General features: G+C 40.5%; 1 protein-coding gene across 5 annotated transcripts in view; it reads right to left on the bottom strand.

Annotated features, from left to right (window-relative positions):
* hivep1 (HIVEP zinc finger 1) overlaps positions 1-23629 on the bottom strand; it is a 65593-nt gene that overhangs the window by 22564 nt on the left and 19400 nt on the right. Inside the window, exon 1 of one of the 5 annotated variants that reach the window (XM_023296127.3) lies at positions 9342-9718. The exons of the other annotated variants lie outside the window; for them this stretch is intronic. Coding sequence (XP_023151895.1) covers positions 9342-9345 — 4 coding nt within the window. The 5' untranslated portion in view covers positions 9346-9718. Of the gene's footprint in view, positions 1-9341; positions 9719-23629 lie in introns of those variants that run through there. 5 annotated transcript variants of the gene reach the window in all.

The following is a 23629-nucleotide window of genomic DNA, read 5'->3' on the forward strand; positions in this document are numbered from 1 at the left end:
AATCTGCTGTCTCTAATCTCTCAAATATGAACATTTTTTGCTTTAATTCGTCTTGCTTGACGGTCAATCCAACATTTTCGGGTTCGGAAGTATGTTTTAGGCAAAAGAAGCGACGTGAAGAAGTGTTGTGATTCATTTTCTTAATGTTTTTTTATTCAACAAAGTGTTTAGCATCCATCCATTATCTACACACTTAATCCTCATTAAGGTCATGGGGGGCGGAGTCTATCCCAGCTGACTGAGGGTGAAGGTTCACCTGGACAGGTAACAGTCTGTCACAGCTGGACAGGTAACAGCCTATCACAGGTTCACCTGGACAGGTAACAGCCTATCACAGCTGGACAGGTAACAGCCTATCACAGCTGGACAGGTAACAGCCTATCACAGCTGGACAGGTAACAGCCTATCACAGGTTCACCTGGACAGGTAACAGCCTATCACAGCTGGACAGGTAACAGCCTGTCACAGCTGGACAGGTAACAGCCTATCACAGCTGGACAGGTAACAGCCTATCACAGCTGGACAGGTAACAGCCTGTCACAGCTGGACAGGTAACAGCCTATCACAGCTGGACAGGTAACAGCCTATCACAGCTGGACAGGTAACAGCCTATCACAGCTGGACAGGTAACAGCCTATCACAGCTGGACAGGTAACAGTCTATCACAGCTGGACAGGTAACAGCCTATCACAGCTGGACAGGTAACAGTCTATCACAGCTGGACAGGTAACAGCCTATCACAGCTGGACAGGTAACAGTCTATCACAGCTGGACAGGTAACAGCCTATCACAGCTGGACAGGTAACAGCCTATCACAGCTGGACAGGTAACAGTCTATCACAGCTGGACAGGTAACAGCCTATCACAGCTGGACAGGTAACAGTCTATCACAGCTGGACAGGTAACAGCCTATCACAGCTGGACAGGTAACAGTCTATCACAGCTGGACAGGTAACAGCCTATCACAGGGCTACACATAGAGACAAACAATCACATTCACACCTACAGACAGTTTAGAATCACCATTGAACCTCAGCATGTTTCTGGACTGTGGGGGGAAGCTGGAGGAAACCCAGCAGGGAGAACATGGAGACTCCATGCATGCTGGGAAGGCCGGGATGCGAACCGGGGAGCTGCAAGGCGACAGTGCTAACCACTGAACCACTGTGCAGCCCCAAAGTGTTTATCAGATTTATGGAAACAATCATCAGTTGCAGCTTTACTGAGCAAAGCTTCTCCTCAAAGAGTTTTAAATTCATTCTCTCTGATCAGAGGACCAGCAGACAGGAAGGCTGTTTGTAGAAGCAGCAACGTTTCCTTTTCCTGACAGTGAATCCAGATCTGTCACTGGAAGGCTTCATGTTTGTGAACTGCTGAAGCTCCTCCTGTGACAGAACAGCAGCTGGCAGATGTTGGAGCTCTGCAGATTTCACTGCCACCTTTAAAGGAAGCCCATCTTATCTCAGCTTTTCTTCCTGAGGAGGAGACGCAGCGTTTTTCTGCAGCCCTCAGCAGCTGACTGATGCAATAAGCAGCCAGAAGGCGTCTTTATCTCCACCGACACGCCTGTGCAGAGAGACTGCTGGTCTGAAAGCAGAACTGAGACTGACAGACTCAGAGAGGAAGTAACACTGAGCTCCCAGATGATGATGATGATGATGATGATGCAGGGAATCCCCCATTACCCTGCAGTCCATCATCATCAGAGCAACCAGGAGCTCACATCATCATCATCACATCCAGTCAACACTAAACCACGCAGAAACCAAGAATGACGGCAGCAAAACCAGTTCAGGAAAATTACAGCTCCTCTAATGTGAGCATTTACTTCTGAAGATGTCAATTATAGGCTATATATGAATTAAAAAGCTCAATCAACACACTGGTTAATGACTAAAGGACCAAAAACCTGAAACTAAATTAACATCCGATCCGTAATTTTATATCAGACAGTTCATTATTTAAAGCAACACTTTGCAGAAACTAAGAATGACGGCAGGATGACGGACGGAGAGCAGCAGGAAAACAAGTTCAGGAAAAAACATCCAAATATTTGCAGATTATAGCTCCTCCAATGTGAGCATTTACTTCTGAAGACGTCAGCTTGTCTTCTGGAAACTTGTTTTCAGCCTACAGACTATTAATTAAAAAGATCGATCGACACACTGATTAATAACGAAAATACCAAAAACTTGAAACCATTACCGTCAGATCTGTAAGTTTATATCAGACACATCATTATTTAAAGTAAAATTTTGCAGAAAATTGCAGGTCTTTAAGCAGCGTTCATTATTTAAGACCGTAATTTTATTTTTAAAATGTATTTATTTGATTAGGGGCCATGCAATTAACACATAAAACATCTTTTGGACTCCCGTCTGTGGTTGGAGGAGGACCAACAACACCGATAAAAACAGCACAGACAACATTACACCCCATTTAACGGTTAATTTGATGAAGCAAAGATCATGAAACCTTTTATAGATTATATGTTAATAGAAATAATTAATCAACACATTGTTTGATGACTAAAAGTCCCAAAAACTTGATCTGTAATTTCATATCAGCTAATTACTTAAAGCAACACTTAGCAGAAACTTGCACTTGTTGTTTGCAATATCTAACATTTAAAAACATTTAAGGGCTTAGTTTAAACCAGTTATGTGTCATTATCAAGTTTTGTTTCTTTAACAGCAGCTCTGCAAACCAAAGAGACTAAAACTAGACTCAAAAAATGTTTGATTACAAGTAAAATAAATTGGAAATGAAAGTTTTCCTCGTGCCGAATATCTTCTCAATTCACTAATTAAATGTTTGATGCATGGAGTCCAACAATATGGAAAAAATGCGATTAGAATTTCCTGAAGTGGTTGAAGAGTTACACAATCAATCCAACCGTTGTTTGACCTTTTCTTTGATGAATAAGTTCCAGATTTAAATCTAAATCATGCCAACAACAACAGAGTTCTAATCAGGCAGCATGTTTACACCACATTTATCATTCCAGAAAACCAAACATGTTGCGACATCGTTTTGGCGTCTCAGATACAGACGAGGCTTCTAAAACACAGAACAGAAGCAGTGAAGCAAACCCTGCTCTCTCTGCTGCCGACTGCTAAACATCCCACGACTCAGTGGCGACCAATCGGGAGATGGGATGTGGATGGATGGATGGAGGAGCTGTTTACCCTCCACTGACGGCGAGTCGACGGCAGGCAGGAGTTAAAAAACCTTTCATTATCTGCATCACAGACATGATGACCATCCGGTCCTGTCTTGTAACGTGGATAATAAAAGTGCTCCGTCCTCCCTGTAATTCAGGATAAAGCTGCGAGTCAACAAATGAAATATTGACCACACCCTCCCTCCCTCCTGCCTCCCTCCTGCCTCCCTCCTGCCTCCCTCCTGCCTCCCTCCTGCCTCCCTGCCTCCCTCCCTCCTGCCTCCCTCCTGCCTCCCTCCTGCCTCCCTCCTGCCTCCCTGCCTCCCTCCTGCCTCCCTCCTGCCTCCCTCCTGCCTCCCTCCTGCCTCCCTCCTGCCTCCCTCCTGCCTCCCTCCTGCCTCCCTGCCTCCCTCCCTCCTGCCTCCCTCCTGCCTCCCTGCCTCCCTCCCTCCTGCCTCCCTCCTGCCTCCCTCCTGCCTCCCTCCTCCCTCCCTCCTGCCTCCCTCCTGCCTCCCTCCTGCCTCCCTCCTGCCTCCCTCCTGCCTCCCTCCCTCCCTCCCTCCTGCCTCCCTCCTGCCTCCCTCCTGCCTCCCTCCTCCCTCCCTCCTGCCTCCCTCCTGCCTCCCTCCTGCCTCCCTGCCTCCCACTGGCAGACAAAGACAGAGGTTTTGGTGGTATCTGTACAGTAGCGCTGCCCCCGCAGGAAGCTGGAGGTGGAAGAAGCAGCAGACTGGAGGCCACTGATTATCAGGACTGTGTGGGAACCCTGGCGAAAAATTGATAGAACCAGAAATCTACTGGGCGGGCAGAAGTGTGTGTGTTCATGTGTAGGGGTTTTAATGGTGCAGGTGGAGATGAATATTGCCTCTTCCATCTTTTTCAGACACATTTAACCCCCCAAAATAATCCAAAATAGAAAGAGCCGAAACAGAAAGATGAACAACGAGCTGCTGTGAATCATGGGAGGCGTGAAGCTGCAGAATAAATTAGAAGCCGTCACCGACAACTACTTGCTTTGTTGATTAATCTGGATTCTTTTAATCGTTTCGTTCTCTGCAGAAATCCCCCGCGGTTCAGGCTTTCCTCTAAATTTGCTTATTTATGAATTACTGAGCGATTTTGACACACTGGTTTGCTTTAAAGCGGCGGCAAACATCAGCCTGCAGCTCCAAGAAAAATATCCTGAAAGTTTACATTAAAACACAGATAACAATCTGAATGTAATATAAATGTGACCTTGTGCAGAAACACTGTTTACTGTGTGAATAAACTCATAAATTACATCTTCTGTGCAACACTCAGGTCAAAGATATGAACTTAATGAGTACTAGAAGCTGCTGTTATCTAAAGAAAAAATACAAGATTAGCACAGCAACATGAATAAATGGCAGATATTTACCCATAAAGTAACTGAAAAAGCTACAACGAGTGCTCATTTTGTCCAGTCAAGAGTCCAAAACCCAAATATACTCATTTAAAACGATATAAAACAGAGAAAAGCATCAAATTCTGTCCAGTGATATAGAGGAAGTATTCAGATCACGTTATTAGACACGATCACACGGGGAAAATACTCGATGAAAATAAAAGTCCCCTCGTGAAAATACTACTTCCAGTTAAGTAAAACCAATACTCAGTGTACTTCTGCTAATAAATCATTAGATTCTTAGTGATTCATTGTTATGTGAGCAGCATCTTACTTTGGGAGTTTGGAGCTAAACATTTTACACAAGGCTGCAAATAATCCTTAGTTTCATGTATAATTTATCAATGTTTTGGATCAATATGGCGATATTTTGGTTTGTGAAGCTCCAGAAACTGGTGAAAAATATAAATCACAACCAGCCAGAGCCTCAAATTAATAGTTTACTGTAATTTAAATGTCAACAGATGAGCTGAAATGAAGAAATATTTAATTATCTGACGATCAACTAATCAATCAACCGTCTATTTTTAGTCATGTTCTCTAATGCATCATGTTTTTAAAGTTATTTATATAATCTGCCTGTTAAAAATTCACCTTTAAAAGCACAATAAGTTCCTCTTAGATGTAGTTTTTCTAAACATAAAGCAGCAGAAAATGGAAATCCTCTGTTAAAGTGCAGCGAGTTGACAAGCTAAAATGTAGTTAATCAATTCAATAAATCTACTTACTTTCAGTTCCTGATCCTGATATGCATGAAACTGAACAGGCGTTAAAGAAGCGATAATTTAACCAACAGCGAAGCTACTGGTCATCCTCCAACACACAGCTACTGTTCTATAAAAAGATCTGACCTCCGAGCTTTGAGAAAGGACGTGAAACGGTCGTTGGGATTCAGCAGCGAGCTCTCGGCTGTACACAGACGCCCACTTCTTTCTCCACGGACGCTAAAAAAAAGAAAAACTGGAAGTAAAAACAAGCCGCACGTCAAACTGCATCCAGTCAGCGTCCCGACTTCCTCCTGGCATGTGGAGGCCGTGACACTGAAGAAACACCGCCACAGCACTTCTACGTTACCAACGTGTTGTCACGGTGACGGGCCTCACGGGACGGAAACTAATTCAGCAAACTAGACAGTAAACTCTGAGAGGAGCTGAGACTTCAAATCATTTAAATGTTGAAGTTAATGCAAGTCAGTTTCATTTGATTTCAACTAATTGTTCTGATGTGATGGGATGTAAATTATAAATATTTCTCTTTATCAGTCAATAGTCGATTAATCATTAACCCTCATGTCGTCCTGTGGGTCAAATTGATCCGTTTTAAAGTTTGAAAATGTGGGAAAAAAAATATATTTTCACAGTGAAACTTCTGATGTCCACATTTTCAACATTTTTGGGAAATTTTTGAACATTTTTTGGTGGAAAAAACTAAAAGTGAAAAATGTTTCAATCAAAATCCAGCGAATTTTGCTTTTGGATATATGGAATCACTTTAGATATTTTCAGGATTTTTTAGAAGATTTTTACTCATTTTTTGAAAATATGTAAAAGAATTTTCTTGCCAAATTTGGGGGACTTTTGTAAAATAAAACTTTTAAGGAAAACTTTTAAGGAATTATTATTATTTTATATTATTTGGTGCCCGTAAATGAGGACAACAGGAGGGTTAAAAGAAGCTTAGGACAAATTTAAAAGGCTGATAGTTGTTGTATTTTAAGGTCAGTGTCCTAAAAACTTAAGCTCAAATCCATTAGCATTGGTTGGAAGTCATTAACCGCCACAGAAGTCTTTGTCATGGTGGCCTGTTGCTAGCTAGTAAAGCTTTCCATACTCAGCCTCCAACAGTCTGGAACCAGGTACTCTGCTGGTCTTCTGCCTCATCAGTTAATTTTGTTTTAATCCATAAAATAATAAATAAAGATTAGTATTACCTGGGGACCTTTGGTGATTTGGAATAATTGCGGAGGAGTTCTGTGATCTTAATCCTGTGTGAATGCACCATGTCTGTAACTGGTAAAGTAATAATTCCCCCGCAAATCACCTACTATATTTCACCAAACACAGACGTCCTGGGATAATACTAGTCCTGTGCAAATTTGCATCTCTGTGATTGGGGGGTATTTTAGTTGTTTTTTTTTTAGTGCGCACTTTTTTCTACATCTTTCCTGGATGAATTCTGGAGGCTGCGGTTGAAATTTTAACGGCATTTTAGGAGCAAATGCAGCAGTAGGCTGATACACAACAAGCCTATGGAGCATCACAGAAACGGCAGAATCAGATCAGCTAGAAGAAGGAAATCTGGGAGGATATAGAGATGGATGAGATGCGTAGCAGCCTGCGCTAAGCATATCTTTCAACAGCTTTAATCCAAACACCCTGACGGCCCGTTATCCCTACAACGCTGCCCGCTGTTCTCAGGTCACGTTGCTGCTTTGACATATTTACTGTTGCCATGACGACTACATACCACGTTAAAAGTGGTCATTTTACCCTGAACCACAAGCTTTCCATAAACCTAACCAAGTGGTTTTTGTGCCCAAACCTAACGAGACCCAAACAATAGCGTTGCTACAACATTTAATGGTTATTCACGTGACCGGTGTCTGGGATTTTTTTCTGCTTTTTTTTTTTTTTTTTTTTGCGAGTAGCAGCCGTCCACTTTGCACATGGACGTGACAACAGCAGATGTTGCCACCTGCACAGATTCGACATCATATCCAGGCTGTAACGTCAGTAAGTTCCAGCACAACACGGACTCGGATTATCCCGTGCGAAACACAGACGTCCTGGTAATTCACAAACTACCAGAGGTCCCCAGGTAACACTGATCCCATGTGAATGAGGCTAAATAATGAATCAATTAACTGCTGGCCGTTAACATCCATTCATCAAACACAACCAGCTTTTTAACTGTGAACCTTCCTGTGTTTCTGTGTCTTAAAATGACAGTAAATAGAATATTAGTCGACCAAAAACTCCAGTGAGTTTCTGTTCTGGAGCTTTGACTTCAGGTATAAGCCTTCCATGTTTAACACAGCATTCTCCTTTCTCTATCTGCAAAACACTTTCTAACAACAACAACAACAACGTCTGAGCAGCAAAAGCTAAGTTCAGACAACAGCATGAGATTAATTCTTTCATGAATTTTAATAACAGACGTTCCACTAAAACTATTCCCCAGGAACGGATCTGCAGGGGCACCATCCCTGCATCCTGGGCTGAGCTCTGAAAAAGACCATTCTGATTGTCTTAACCCTCATTTATGGGCAACAAAAAATATTGTTTCCTTGTCTCAAAAAATAAATAAATAAAAAAATTCAGCAAAAAAATTCCCCAAATTTCTGAAAATTTGCAAAACTTCAGGAAGAGAATTCCAATAATTCCTTGAAAGTTTTATTTTTAGAAAAATCCCCCAAATTTGGCAAGAAAATTCTTGTAAATGTTTTCAAAAAATGAGCAAAAATCTTCCAAAAAAATCCCAAAAATATCTAATGTGATTCCATATATATCAGTAAAACTTCTAATATTTTCTTTAAGAACATTCACATAAAAATCAACCAAAATCCAGTGAATTTCGCTGGATTTTGGTTTATTTTTTTTGTGAATGTTCTAAAGAAACATTTTTAATATTTCTTTTTTCTACCAAAAAATGTTAAAAGATTTCCCCAAAATTTTAAAAATGTGGAAATCAGAAGTTTCACTGTGAAAATAGATTTTTTTTTCACACATTTTCAAACATTAAAACGGGTCAGTTTTGAGGAAAACTTTCTGCTGACAGATGAGAAAGTACACCTGAAGTAAACAGATGGAAACAATCAGCATCTAAATCTAAGCACTTTTAATGCTGATTAGAGTTTTGTTTATCTTTATTAGCACTCTGTTTTTTCGGCATGCTGTATTTTGGCTGGGACCAGTTGCCAGGCAACCAGCAGAGACTGCAGGAAGTCACTGATCCTGAACAAGGAATCATCTAAACTTCAGGTTATGAACAAATGAAACCGGACAGAACATGTTCATAGACGAGCTTCAGAAGAACATTCCGGTCTTTCTGCTGAGCTGAGAGTCTGCTAATCCAGCTGTTTGTTTACTCTCCACATCTGTCAGAAAGAAAATAAGAATGTCCAACTATCTGAGAAACCACGTCAGGAAGTTTTCACTGTTTTCTGACACTCAAAGTGCCAAACAATATTTTCACAGTGAAAGTTCTGATGTCCATATTTTCCACATTTTTGGGAAATCTCTGAACATTTTTTGGTAGAAAGAAAGAAATGTTAAAAATGTTTCTTAAGAACATTCACAAAAAAATCAAACAAAATCCAGTGAATTTCGCTGGATTTTGGTTGATTTTTATGTGAATCTTCTTAAAGAAAATATCAGAAGTTTTACTGATATATATGGAATCACTTTAGATATTTTTAGGATTTTTTAAAACAAGATTTTTAGTCATTTTTTGAAAATATTTACTAGAATTTTCTTGCCAAATTTGGAGTTTTTTTTTCTTTTAAATTCTACGGGAAACTTTTAATTTTCTTCCTGAAGGTTTTGCAAATTTTCAGAAATTTGATGATTTTTTTTTTTTTCTGAATTTTTGGATTTTTTCCAGACAAGGAAACAATATTTTTTGGTGCCTATAAATGAAGACAACAGGAGGGTTAACCAACAACACACTGAGGTTAATCAATAAATGACTGGAGCTGCTGTGTTTGCTTAAACGCTCTAAAGTTAACCTGTAAACAAACAGCGCAGGACTTACACATCAGCAGCAGAGCAGCCGGAGTCCTGCAGCAGCTTTCTGTCCAACACAGACTCCACAGCAGCCAAACATTTCAAAATAAACCAGTGTAGATCCTCCGTCCTGTTGTTGTCGGTTACCGTGGCGCCCTGAGCGACTGACAGCCAGCAGCTCCGACTGTTTCCGGTCCGAGTTGAGAGTTAAACCTCCCAGAGCCGAGCACTGTTCTGCTCCGGGATGGAACGTTTCAGGGAACGTTTCAGGGAACGAACAAACACTCAGCAGCAGAAAGAACAACAAGTGCGCACGGACTCTGTCAACAGGGGCGCACCAGTGTGAGTTTCCGGCCTGTCAGCTGTGGCGGTGCGGGGCGTCGCAGCGGTTTCCTCAGAATAATGTGACGAGGAGGGGAATTCCTGTAAGGCCCAGGCAGAAAGGGGGAGGGCGGCTTCAGAGCGGCCGACGTCACTGGAACCGGCGCCGGTAGCTCCGGGGGATCCTCCTCCCTCCCTCCCTCCGCCAGGCGCAGGAATTTACTGCCGGTTGCCCAACAGCTCAGCGGGAGGGCAGGACTCCGAGTGTTTACCGGAGCAGCACGTCTGATCCTCTGCAGCTTTTTCACTTCCTCTCTGACGATGAGGCTGCATGTTCGCAGCTGGACGCCTTTTTGTCGTCACATTTAAATCAAAAACGCACTCAGGAGAAGTTTTACCAAATGTTCGTATGCGTGAAGACGACGTTTACCCTTTAAAGGACCTGTTTAGGCACGTTTTAACCCCCTAAACCAGGGGTGTTCAACATGCGGCCCGCGGGTCAAAAGCGGTCCTCCAGAGGGTCCAATCTGGCCCTCAAAGTGTAAAAACTGCAGATTGTAAATTAGTAAAACTATAAATTTAAATAATCTCTAGGCAATGACAAGTTGTTTTGATCATGAAGTAAAATACTAGATTGTTCATTGTTCTTTTGTTGTTTTGTGCATCATTTTGTAATATTTTATCTTGTTTTTGTTGTTTTTTTTATCTGACTTTTGGGGTTTTGTTTCTCGCTTTTGTGTTTTTGTGCCTTGTTTTTGTCGTTTTGTGTTTTGCTTTGTTCATTGTTTCGTGTATCGTTTTTGTCATTTTGTGTCACATTTTTGTCAATTTTTTTTGTCTCATTTTTTTGTCATTTTATTTCTCGTTTTTGTTGTTTTGTGTTTCATACTTGTAATATTTTGTCTTGGTTGTGTTGTTTTTTGTCAGACTTGTCGTTTGTCTCATGTTTTTGTCATTTTGCGTCTCCTTTTTGACTCGTTTGTGGTTTTTGTCTTATTTTAGTCATTTTTAGCTTGATTTTATTCATGGTTTTGTGTAGCAAAAATTACAAAAATGAGACGAACAACACAAGCGAGACAAAAAGGAAACACAAAGCAACAAAAACAAACAAAACGACAAAATATGAGACACAACGAAAGTCAGAAAAAAACAACAAAAACAAGACAAAATATTACAAAAATGAGATGCAATATGATGAAAACGAGACACAAAACGACAAAAAATGAGACGGACGACACAAAACAAAAATGAGACAAAAAAGTTAAAAAAACAAACAAATGGACAAATGACAAAAATGAAAGAAAAAATGACAAAAGCATGAAACAAAATGACAGAAAAGCAGACAAACGACGCAAACGATACACAAAACAACAAATAAAGCCAAACACAAAATGACTAAAATAAGATTAAAAAAAAAACAGAGACAAAAAGGAAACACAAAACGACAAAAACATGAGACAAACAACAAAAGTCAGGCAAAAAACAACAAAAACAAGACTATTACAAAAATGAGAAAAAAAATGAGATAAACGAAACAAAACAAAAAATTTGACAAAAAATTAAAGTTACAGAACAACAAAAACATGAGACAAATGACAAAAAATTTGGCAAAAATCCGACAAAAAAACAACAGAAACGAGACAAAATATTACAAAAATGAGACATAAAATAACAAAAGAACAATGAACAATCTAGTATTTTATTTTATGATCCAAACAACTTGTCATCATCTAGAAATGATTTTAAATTTATAGTTTTACTAATTTACAATCTGCAGTTAATGTCTTCTCTGGAATATTTTCACTTTGAGGACTGGATTGGACCCTCTGGAGGACCGCTTTTGGCCCACGGGCCTCATGTTGGACACCCTTGATCTAAACTATTTCTGGATGTTTTTCAGTAACTTTAGTTTTAAAATGATTGATGCTAGATAATAAAGTTAAACTGATTTGGTTTCATGTATAAATAGTTCAGTAAACACTAGAGTAGAAGTTTCCCTTTCTTTGCTTTTAAACTGCTGCTGTTCTTTAAACACCCAGAAGCAAACCTTGTTTTTCTTTGATAATCCAAAAAAAGAGGCGTTCAAGGCAGTGTGTGGGCGAAGAAACCCAGCATCTGGAAGTGGCTGTGAAAACTGCAGCTCCTTGGCAGAATTTCTTGTCAAAACCAACTGTTTTTATGTCTTACTGCTATTTATTCTGCACATCTCATTCAAAAAAACTGCCAAAATAAACTGTTTGTACCAAATTCTGTAAAAAACAAACCTTTTTTGCTGCTTTCTGCATTCAATATGATGAAAACAAGACACAAAATGACAAAAAATGAGACAAATGGCATGAAGCCAAACAAAAAATGAGACAAACGACAAAAGTCAGACAAAAAAACAACAAAAGAACAATCTAGTATTTTACTTTATGATCAAAACAACTTCAAGGCAGCCTGTGATGGAACAAACCTGGCGTCTGGAAGTGAAAACTGCAGCTCCTTGTGAGAATGTTCTAAGTCAACATCAGATTGTGGCTGCAGCTCTCTGAGGATGGAGGCGGCTTTGGAGGAGGACGCTGCATAAACACCTCACTGGACAGAAGAGGAAGCTCCCTCTGCTCTATTTCTGGATCAGTCACGATGGGGAATTCTGAGGGTTTTACAACCAAATATTTACCCAGACCAGGACAACAACTTTCTGCCCCGTCACTGCCGGGGTAAAGAAGATAAACGCCTCGCAGGCTCCAGGATCAACATCACACTCTGTAATTAGGAGCTGCAGCGTTGAGGAAGAAGAAATAAGCAGTGAGTCACTCAGGCTGGAGCGCTGCTGTCCTTTAAGGGGAGCCCAGGAACAACAGCGCCGCTGGTTCACGGTGTTTTAGAGGGACCAGTCCAGCTGCTAACACCCTCCCAGGGTCACCGTGTTTTAAAGGGACCAGTCCAGCTGCTAACACCCTCCCAGGGTCACCGTGTTTTAAAGGGACCAGTCCAGCTGCTAACACCCTCCTAGGGTCACCGTGTTTTAGAGGGACCAGTCCAGCTGCTAACACCCTCCCAGGGTCACCGTGTTTTAGAGGGACCAGTCCAGCTGCTAACACCCTCCCAGGGTCACCGTGTTTTAGAGGGACCAGTCCAGCTGCTAACACCCTCCCAGGGTCACCGTGTTTTAGAGGGACCAGTCCAGCTGCTAACACCCTCCCAGGGTCACCGTGTTTTAGAGGGACCAGTCCAGCTGCTAACACCCTCCCAGGGTCACCGTGTTTTAGAGGGACCAGTCCAGCTGCTAACACCCTCCCAGGGTCACCGTGTTTTAGAGGGACCAGTCCAGCTACTAACACCCTCCCAGGGTCAGAGGATCACATCCAGCCTCCAGACACATGAACAGAGCTGTAGAGTCGCTCACGCTGACCTCATAAAACCCCACATACCAGACTGGAACCAGTCCAGGACCACAGGAGGATCCCAGTCAGACGCTCTGCTTACAGTCCCACCACAAGCTTCTCCTCTGAACTTCACTTTGGCTAATATAGAGCAATTTTAACTAAAATTGTATTTATGTACTGAAACTAAACCTTGTATGCTGTTTTTGTACGACTCTCAGACATCGCTGTTTCATGTATGTTCAGTAATGTGTAATATCCACCACTTACCCAAATGTTTTATACTACTTAAAACACCAGAGAGGCTATCACTAAAACAAAAAGCTGTTTTCATTGAAACACAAATGTTTCTATTTCATATTTGCACGTTTCCTGTCGTCCTTTAGTGTGAATCCACCTCCAGGATTACAGTTTAATTTATTCTGTACTGTAAAGACACACTCTAGTTTTACTAAAGTACCTGAAGACCTTCTGCTGCTGCCGACAGCTCATTTTGGTTTCAGGTTCCAGACACATTTCTAATTCGGCCCAATCAGAGGAATCTGACACGATTCTGCCAATAAGTTTCCTCCAGCTGGCAGCTGTTGGATTTAATCACGGTTTCGTCCTCGCTGCAGGAGGAGACACTTCCAGGAACAGAGACGAGTCTTAATGAACGACGACAGACTGAAGAACACATCAGGACGAGAAGGAGACCAGAAAACCCTGTTCAGCCTCCATCACCTGGTCGGTCTGGTAATGAGCTGATTATGATTTCATTTAAACAAACCTCACATGTTTAATCGATCACCAGTCATTCAGCTGGAGACGTTCCAGCGGTTTTGTTTTATTTCACTGCAGCCTGAATATGTTTGGATGTTGGACAGTTGGACAAACAAAACACAACTTCATAGACGTTACCTCGAACTCTGGGAACGTTATTTATTTATTTATGACATTTTATGACCTGATCAGTTAGAAAACAACCATCAGATGACCTGTGAAGTTTAACTCCTCCTACATCGCATGAAAGATCCAGTAAAAATCTGGAAATCTGACAGCAGAACTACCAGAAAAAAACATGTAAAAAACTGTAAAAATATTTCATGTATTCAGTCTGTAAAATATTTTAGCTGCTTTAAATGCAGTTAATCCTCGTGTCATCCTGTGGGTAAAATTGAAAATTTGAAAATTTGAAAATGTGGAAAAAAATAACTTCTGATGTCCACATTTTCAACATTTTTGGGAAATCTTTGAACATTTTTTGGTGGAAAAAAGAAATGTTAAAAATGTTTCTTAAGAACATTCAGAAAAAAATCAACCAAAATCCAGTGAAATTTGCTGGATTTTGGTTGATTTTTTGTGAATGTTCTTAAAGAAACATTTTGATAATATTTTGTCTTGTTTTTTGTCTGACTTTTGTGGTTGTGATCCTCCAGTAAATCCACTCTGGTTCAGTTCCAGGCGACTAAATGTTGTTACTTTGTCGACAGTCTGTGATCTGGAAGTTGTAATGTGGAAATGATAAACTGAGGCTGAATGTTGCTGAAACTGAATTTATTTTTCTTCATAAATTTCAGGTTGTTCATGATGTTTAGTAAAAAGATAATTCCTGAAATGTGAACATTTCTGCACTAAAACAAAGGAACCATTAGGAGTTGTGGTTATTTCTAGGTTATTATGCTGTGGTTTTACTGGTTTTACTGGAGATCAGACTGGACTGGATGTGGAACCTGAACTAGGATCAGTTCGACTTTCCTGTTCTAAAATGTAAATGAATGAAAAGGTTCCATGACAAAGAACTGACAGAAGTTTGATCTAAAAATCAACATGAACACTAATAAACACTTAAAAACAGACATCCCAGCTCTATTTACTTTAACGTTTGACCCACTGGAGGCTTGTGGGAAATGCAGTTCAGGTCAAAGCCTCTTAAAGTTATCCTCTGATGAAACCCGACACGTCTGTGGCCTCCGACATAGAGGCGAGTGTTTTAGTTGTGCAGCGTCGTCCAGAGACCCAGGACTCCCGCTGGGCTTCCTGCAGCTGCTCTCAGCCTCTTCTGGTTTCTCTGAGAGCCGCCAGACAACCATCTGCTTTTATAGCGCATTTAGCTCGTATACACGGCGGGTCCTGCATGGAAACACACCGGGACAAGTCCTGACACAACCAACGGCTCCGTCAGCATCACCACAAACCAACACAAACTCGAGGAAATCGCTTCAACTCAGCTTCTTCCTGCCGTTTACTGTCCTCAGCCCTGAAAACTAACAATCCATTTGCTTTTTGGTCGATAAAATAACAGAAAATGATTAAAAATGTCTGGTTTTGTTTGACCAACATCAGATTTTAGATCAATTAACTGTAAGTTTTAGTTTATATGTAGCTTGAATTAAAGCAGTTGTTTTGTCTAAAATGAACCAGAACATGATGAAAAACACCCAGAGACCACAGTAACGTCATTCAATGTGTGACTTTTTATCACCAAAAGTCCAAAATCCAAAGATATTCAGCGATAAAAACCTGTTAACCTTCCTGTCCTGCGGTCAAATAGACCCATTTTAAGGTTTGAAAATGTGGAAAAAAGTAATATTTTCACAGTGAAAGCTTCCACATTTTCAGCATTTTTGGGAAATTTTTTGGTGCAACAAAAGAAGTGTTAAAGAAAATGTTTCTTTAAGAACATTCAGAAAAAACTCAACCAAAATCCAGCGAAATTCGCTGGATTTTGGTTGAGTTTTTTCGAATGTTCTTAAAGAAAATATTCAAAGTTTTATTTATATATATGTAATCACTTTAGATATTTTTAGGATTTTTTTGGAAGATTTTTATTCATTTTTTTGAAAATATTTACAATTTTTATTTTTTTATTTTTTAAATTTTTATTTCTTGCCAAATTTGGGGAATTTTTTTAAAAATTAAACTTTTAAGAGAAACTTTCAAGGAATTTTTAGAATTTTCTTCCTGAAGATTTTGCAATTTTTTATAAATTTGTGGAATTTTTTGGAGAATTTCTGGATTTTTTTTCAGACGAACCAACTATATTTTTTGCTGCCCGCAAATGAGGACAACAGGAGGGTTAACTGGAGAAACTGGAACCAAGAAAGATGCATTTTTGACTTAAAAACAATTACAGACCGATTAATTGATCAAATTTTAGGTACAAACTCTGTTCAGCTTGAAATAAAAATAGTTGTTTTGTCTAGAAAATGCCAGAAAGTGATGAAAACTTCAAATTCTTATAGTCGAGATGCTGGAATCGTCACAGTTTTTGGTGTTTTTGCTTAAAAAAATGCTTGAAATGGCTCCAAAAGATGCTTCACATCAAACCAGAACATGATGGAAAACACCCAGAGACCACAGTAACGTCACTAAATGTCTGGCTTTTTATGACCAAAAGTCCAAAATCCAAAGATATTCAGTGATAAAAACATGTTAACTGGAGAAACTGGGACCAAAAAAATGCACTTTTGACTTAAAAGCAATTACAGACCGACTACCTGATCAAATTTTAGGTATATTTTAGGTTGCTTTGTTTAGAAAATGCCAGATAATGATGAAAAATACCAAGAGCACAAGATATCGTAATTAAATATGTTGTTCTGTCCAAACTCAAGTTAAAAATCCAAAGATATTCAGTGGTGGAATCAGAAAAATTCTGCCAACTTTACCATAAAAGAAAGAATTGGTATCAGTGTCGGTCACAAATGTAGGCTGAATTGAAAATGGTTGTTTTTCCTCTAAAACACAATAAAATTATGAAAAATACAAGGTTTTGTCCAAAATCCAAACATATTTAGTGATAAAAACAGCAAACTGTCTCACTGGAGAAGCTACAATGATGACAGTTTTGCCATTTTTTACATAAGACCAACTAATTTCTTCCAGTTTTAGTCACAAACTGGGTCCAGATAGAAATAAAAAGAGCTGTAGAACATCCTGTAGAACATCCTCCACTGAGCTTGTTTCATTCAAAAACCCCCAAGATTCACATTCAAGTCGGAGGGAAACAGAAAATCCACTAAATTAAGAAGCTTTGAAGCTGGAGAACATTTTAAAACAACACAGATTTGATTTACTTCAACGTGAAACAACAAAAAGCAGCAAACCTTCTTCTTGAAGCAGCTGATGTCACTTCCTGTTTATCTGCTAATTGATAAACATCATGGGAGCGTGTCAGAGGGACCGATGTAGCCGCCCACCTCCACCTCCACCTCATCCAGAGCTCCATCAGTGGGCAGGAGGTAACGTTACATAACCAGAAACACAGCGTTCCCTCACCGCCGTTTCCTCCTCCTCATCCTCACTTCCCCCTCGTTGGTCTCGAAAACATCGAGTCCGTCTCATGAATCCAAACCGATACGCTCGTTAATAATCACGTAGAGCTTCCTGGATCCACAAACACTCAACTTGTCCAATAAAAACAGCAAATTCTTACAGTCAAGAAGCTGGAATCATCGCAGTTTTTGGTGTTTTTGCTTGAAAAATGCCTCCAAATGAATCCTCTGCCATCTGAGTTTATTAGTCATCCATTGATTTCAGCTCAAAAGATGCTTCACATCAAACCAGAACATGATGGAAAACACCCAGAAATCACAGTAACATCATTAAATGACTGACTTTTTATGACCAAAAGTCCAAAATCCAAAGATATTCAGTGATAAAAACCTGTTAACTGGAGAAACTGGGACCAAAAAAGGTGCATTTTTGATTTAAAAACAATTACAGACCGACTAATTGATCAAGTTCTAGGTACAAACTGTGTCCAGCTTGAAATAAAAACAGTTGTTTTGTCTAGAAAATGCCAGAAAGTGATGAAAAACAGCAAATTCTTACAGTCAAGAAGCTGGAATCATCACAGTTTTTGGTGTTTTGACTTGAAAAACGGCTACAAATGAATCTACTGCCATCTGAGGTTATTAGTTATCCACTAATTTCAGCTCTAAAGATGTTCCACATCAAGAACTGAAGCTTCTACAGTTTCACATGATTATTAAATCTGACAACATGTTTCCTATTTCTAACGCCAGTATGTCCCCTTGGAGAAATTTGCATCTAAAAGTAGCTGAAATTTAAATTAAATCTGCTAAAAATCTCCCAAAGAAACTGTAAAAGAAGCTAATTTAGGACGTCATTAAAACAGAAACCAGTCAGATCCGTCCAAACATCTGATGGACTTTAGTTTAGTTTGTTTATTTTAACCCTCGTTTCGTCCTGCGGGTCAAAATTGACCTGTTTTTAAGTTTGAAAATGTGGAAAAAATATATATTTTCACAGTGAAACTTCTGATGTCCACATTTTCAACATTTTTGGGAAACAAATCAACAAAAACATGAGACAACTGACAAAAAAGACAAAAAAAGCAAGACAAAACATGACAAAAACCACAAAAAATAGACAAAAAAACAAGGAAGACAAAAAGGAAAACACAAAATGACAGAAACATGAGAGAAATGACAAAAGTCAGACAAAAAATGAGACACAAAATGACAAAAATCAGACAAACGACATGAAACAAAACAAAAAAGAGACACATTTTTGAAAATTTTTTGGTGGAAAAAAGAAATGTTAAAAAAATATTTTCTTTAAGAACATCCCAAAAAAAATCAACCAAAATCCAGCAAATTTCACTGGATTTTGGTTGATTTTTTTGTGAATGTTCTTAAGGAAAATATTAGAAATTTTATTGATATATATGGAATCACTTTAGATGTTTTTAGGATTTTTTTGGAAGATGACCATATTTTTTGGTGCCAGTAAATGAAGACAACAGGAGGGTTAAGGCTGAGTTTAATCTACTCTTTAGACGTGCTTTAGAGATGCTTTTGAGTGTAAAGTTTTAGATTTTGATGCTTCTAGATGCTTTTAGATGGAAACTGAGGGAATGTGCTGAAGTGAAAACCCTGCAGAACCAGAGGACTAGCGGAGGTCGAGCTTCTAGGAGAACAGACAGGACGTTTCTACCGTTAAAAAGCACAACCAGCAGCCTGGACGTCTATTCTTTCTGTGAGCTGGGAGGAGGAGGAGGAGGAGGATGGAAGTTCTGCTCGATCTCTGGATGAGCTGTTGCATAACGCCTCCAGCATCCTGTCCTCCCGTACACCCAACCGACACTTTACCGTTAACCTTCTGACCGACATGAATGTTGCTCAGAGGAGACGGGAAAACTTGGAGACTCTGACACCGAGCTCCTTTTCTGTTAAACTGTCCAGAAACCATCAGCAGAAAATGACATGATGCAGCACGTCCCTCTGCAATGAGCCTTTTAAGCTGTTTTCTAGCCTAAAATCACAAAAAACAACTCAACAGATGTGAAAACAAGTGAAGTTCAGGATGAATCTTCCCTCCACAGCAGCTCCAAACCGTTTCCACCAGACAGACAAAAAGAGGAAACTTGAGGAAAACCAAAGGGATGCAGTGAGAGAAGACAGAACGAGGACAATGAAGCAGCGAACACTGAAACAAAAGCCTGCAGCAGGAATAAAAAAAAAAAAAAAAAAACCACAAAGTGATCAGCAACAAAGACGAGCTCGATACCTGGCAGGAGGGAAAGTCGACACTTTCTCAGAGAGCAGCTGCTTTTCCTTCCTGGAGTCAACACGCTTAGGGGGAAACACCTGACATTCCCGACCCAGACAGACCAAGAACCGCCGACATTCCTGGTCCTCCCGGAGAGCAGAAGCAGGAGAAGCTGAGCGGAAAGCCGCCGTCTGTCCTCTCTGCTTTCTCTGCTGTCAGAGCAGCAACACGCTCCTTCCTCCTCCTTCCTCCTCCTCCTCCTCGCTGCTCTTTCCCTCTAATCCCTGCTCTAAATCAGGGAAAGCCCTCCCTGCCTGACTTCCCCGAGCTAAGTGGCAGAAAAAAAGCAAAACAGAGCAGGATGGAGGCTCTAAAAACAGCTCAGGTCTCTAATTCCTCTGCGAACACAGTCAACACCAGATTAGCCGCTAACCCACGCCCCGCACGGCTATAAATATCTGCTGTTCATTGATCCGATCGATGCTGCCGCAGATGAAGACGCTAACAGGAGGAAGACCAATCATCTGGAGGTGATGAACGGCCTCCAGCACGACCACAGGCTGGAAAATCCACCATCTCCAATCACCTCCAATGTTGCACTAAATGATTCAATACTTGTCCAAAATTACTAAAACAACACAAAAATGGTCTAAAACAGCTCCAAAATCATCAGCAATGACTCATAATTTGTCCCAAATAACTCAAAACTTGTGTAAATTGATTAAAAACTCATCCAGAATTACTCATAGTTTGTCCAAAATGACAAAAACCGATCCAAACTCACTAGATAACAGGTAAAAAAATGTCCAATCTGACTCTAAACTGGATCAAAATACCTTGAAACTTCTCCAAATGGACTCAAAAATTGTCCAAAATGCTCACGTACACTACTACTATACTCTTTGTGCTAAGCTAAGCTAACCTGCTGCTGACACTCACTCATTTTTAACTTTAACAAAGACATGCTAACTGTTTCCCTTCGTTGCCAGTCATTGTGCTAAGCTAAGCTACCTCACTGCTGATGTTCATTTTTAACTTTAACAAACACATGCTAACTGTTTCCCTTTGTTTCCAGTCATTGTGCTAAGCTAAGCTAACTCACTGCTGATGCTCATTTTTAACTTCAACACATGCTAACTGTTTCCCTTCGTTCCCAGTCATTGTGCTAAGCTAAGATGCTGCTGCAACTCATTTTTAACTTTAACAAAGACACGCTAGCTGTTCCCCTTCATTAACAGTATTTGTGCTAAGCTAAGCTGCTGATGTCATTCATTTTTAACTTTAACAAAGACATGCTAACTGTTTCCCTTCGTTCCCAGACATTGTGCTAAGCTAAGCTAACTCACTGCTGATGCTCATTTTTAACTTCAACACATGCTAACTGTTTCCCTTCGTTCCCAGTCACTGTGCTAAGCTAAGCTAACTCACTGCTGATGCTCATTTTTAACTTTAACAAACACATGCTAACTGTTTCCCTTCGTTCCCAGTCATTGTGTTAAGCTAAGCTACCTCACTGCTGATGTTCATTTTTAACTTTAACAAACACATGCTAACTGTTTCCCTTTGTTTCCAGTCATTGTGCTAAGCTAAGCTAACTCACTGCTGATGCTCATTTTTAACTTCAACACATGCTAACTGTTTCCCTTCGTTCCCAGTCATTGTGCTAAGCTAAGATGCTGCTGCAACTCATTTTTAACTTTAACAAAGACACGCTAGCTGTTCCCCTTCATTAACAGTATTTGTGCTAAGCTAAGCTGCTGATGTCATTCATTTTTAACTTTAACAAAGACATGCTAACTGTTTCCCTTCGTTCCCAGACATTGTGCTAAGCTAAGCTAACTCACTGCTGATGCTCATTTTTAACTTCAACACATGCTAACTGTTTCCCTTCGTTCCCAGTCACTGTGCTAAGCTAAGCTAACTCACTGCTGATGCTCATTTTTAACTTTAACAAACACATGCTAACTGTTTCCCTTCGTTCCCAGTCATTGTGCTAAGCTAAGCTAACTCACTGCTGATGCTCATTTTTAACTTTAACAAAGACATGCTACTGTTTCCCTTCGTTCCCAGTCTTTGTGCTAAGCTAAGCTAACCTGCTGATTCCTGCCTCCACACGCTGTTGGACTCTGTTATGTAACCTCCCAACCTGATTATTTTAATGAATCATTTCAACACTACAGGTGAGGATTCCTGTGGAGACTCACCGTTAGTCACGCCGTTCACACGGAAAATACAGTCTGAGTTATCAACAAAGGCTGGATTTACGTTTTACTAGCACACCTGAACCTGAGTCAGAGCGACGCCCTGCAGGTTCTCACCATCTGCCACCTTCACAGCAGCTTCCTCTGTTCTGTCGTTTACATTCTGTTTGGGGTTTGCGGCTTCGATTCGCTTCCACTGAAATTCTGCAGAAGTCTAAAAATACGACCAATCACGGCTTCTCCTGCAGCTTTTCCTCGGGGAAGAGGAGGGAAGTCTGGGATCGTCACGGAGCAGAATTCCCTGGAGACTCTGAGAATCTCCCCTCCACCTCCGACATCTCTCCCCATGGCAACAGCAGCTAAAGGAAGAGACGTTATGCAAGAGGATGAAGGTTTGCCAGCAGGCAGCCCTCCGTCCTCCACATATCTCCACAGCCTCCTTATGGACCCTCGTTACAGTCGTCCCTTCGCTCTCTGGACCACACTCTCTCTTTCACAGCCTTAACTCTGGCTCAATGCCACCCACATCCTCTCTTTTGCCCCTTTTATTTCTCCTTTTCACCCTCTTGTCGCTGGCATTCATCTCTTTTTTGTTTTTTTCCACGGCTGCTGCACGGCTGAGCGGCTTTCCATTTAAAAAAAGAAGAAGAAGCTGTTTCTACGGTCAACTGACCCGACAGTCGACTCGCTGGGAGGCTCAACGTGACCATCTGACCCAGAGCTTCAGCTACTTAAGGCTTTCTAAGACCACACAGAATGAAATTTAAAACCTGCTTCACCGTCACACTGACCTGCCATTAATTTCTAATATTGCTTATATGGTGGAAATAACTGAAATAGTAAAAACATTAACAACTTCCAGCTTCAAAAAAAAGATTACTTGCTGCTTTCTGATGTTGCAATTTCTGTGTCCACAAGAGTCTGCATCGTGTAAATATCATCAGTTCCTCAACGTTTGCAGTCAGAAATTAGTTTTCATGCAGATTATGCTACAACCACAGTAGTTTACGTGTAACATATGGATGCCAATTGACTGCATAAACAGGCAATTTTTCTAGTCTAATCAAGTCCTCCCAGTGATCTAGAACACAGTAAAAACTAGAAAAGCCCTCAGAGAGCTCAGTCCTCCTCCAAGGCTGCTCATTCCCTCATATGTCAGAAATGCAGCATTTATTTATTAGTTATTGATGATCAGAAATCACAGCAACATAGAATGTGTCCATTTAATATAGATGAATCCACAAACTAAATGACCTTGCTCTGAGCACAGGTGTGTGTTCTGCATGTGTACGTTATGTACGGATACCGGATCACGTGCCCTAAATATGTAGCGGGCGGCAGGAATTGATGGGACTCAGAAACACCCCCACAATTTAATCAGTTGTTCCTTGGATCATTTCTGATGGATAAGTCCTGATAAGTCCTCAGTGGTGGATTTGTAGTAGGATCACAATCATGTGATCATCAGCAGGCAGCTGATGTAGTGTTCACTTGTTGTCATGGTAACAGTGACGCCGTTCCATGATTAAGAAATCTGGAACAAATCCGTGGATCCAGACTATAAGCTGCATCACTGCCAGAATCTAATCACTTGGTCCTTGTGTCATTTCTGACCTTCACTGGAAATTTCATCCAAATCCGTGGGTCTGTTTTTGAGTGATGTTGCTGACAGACAGACAGACAGACAGACAGACAGACAGACAGACAGACAGACGTACGCTGATAATCACATAACTCCATCGTTCCTTGACAGGGTAATAACTACGACACACTGTGGTGTCAGGTTTGGACCAACATTTCTTGTTTTTCTGCAGCTTCTATTGTCTCCACAGTTCTCATCAACAAACATCCTCAGTGAACACAACAAAACACTCGCTGCAATTTTCTCCAATCATTTCAAATTGCTTGTTGTGCTGCTGAACACACAT

This window comes from Amphiprion ocellaris, chromosome 15 (genome assembly GCF_022539595.1).
Source record: "Amphiprion ocellaris isolate individual 3 ecotype Okinawa chromosome 15, ASM2253959v1, whole genome shotgun sequence".
Taxonomy (NCBI): Eukaryota; Metazoa; Chordata; class Actinopteri; family Pomacentridae; genus Amphiprion; species Amphiprion ocellaris.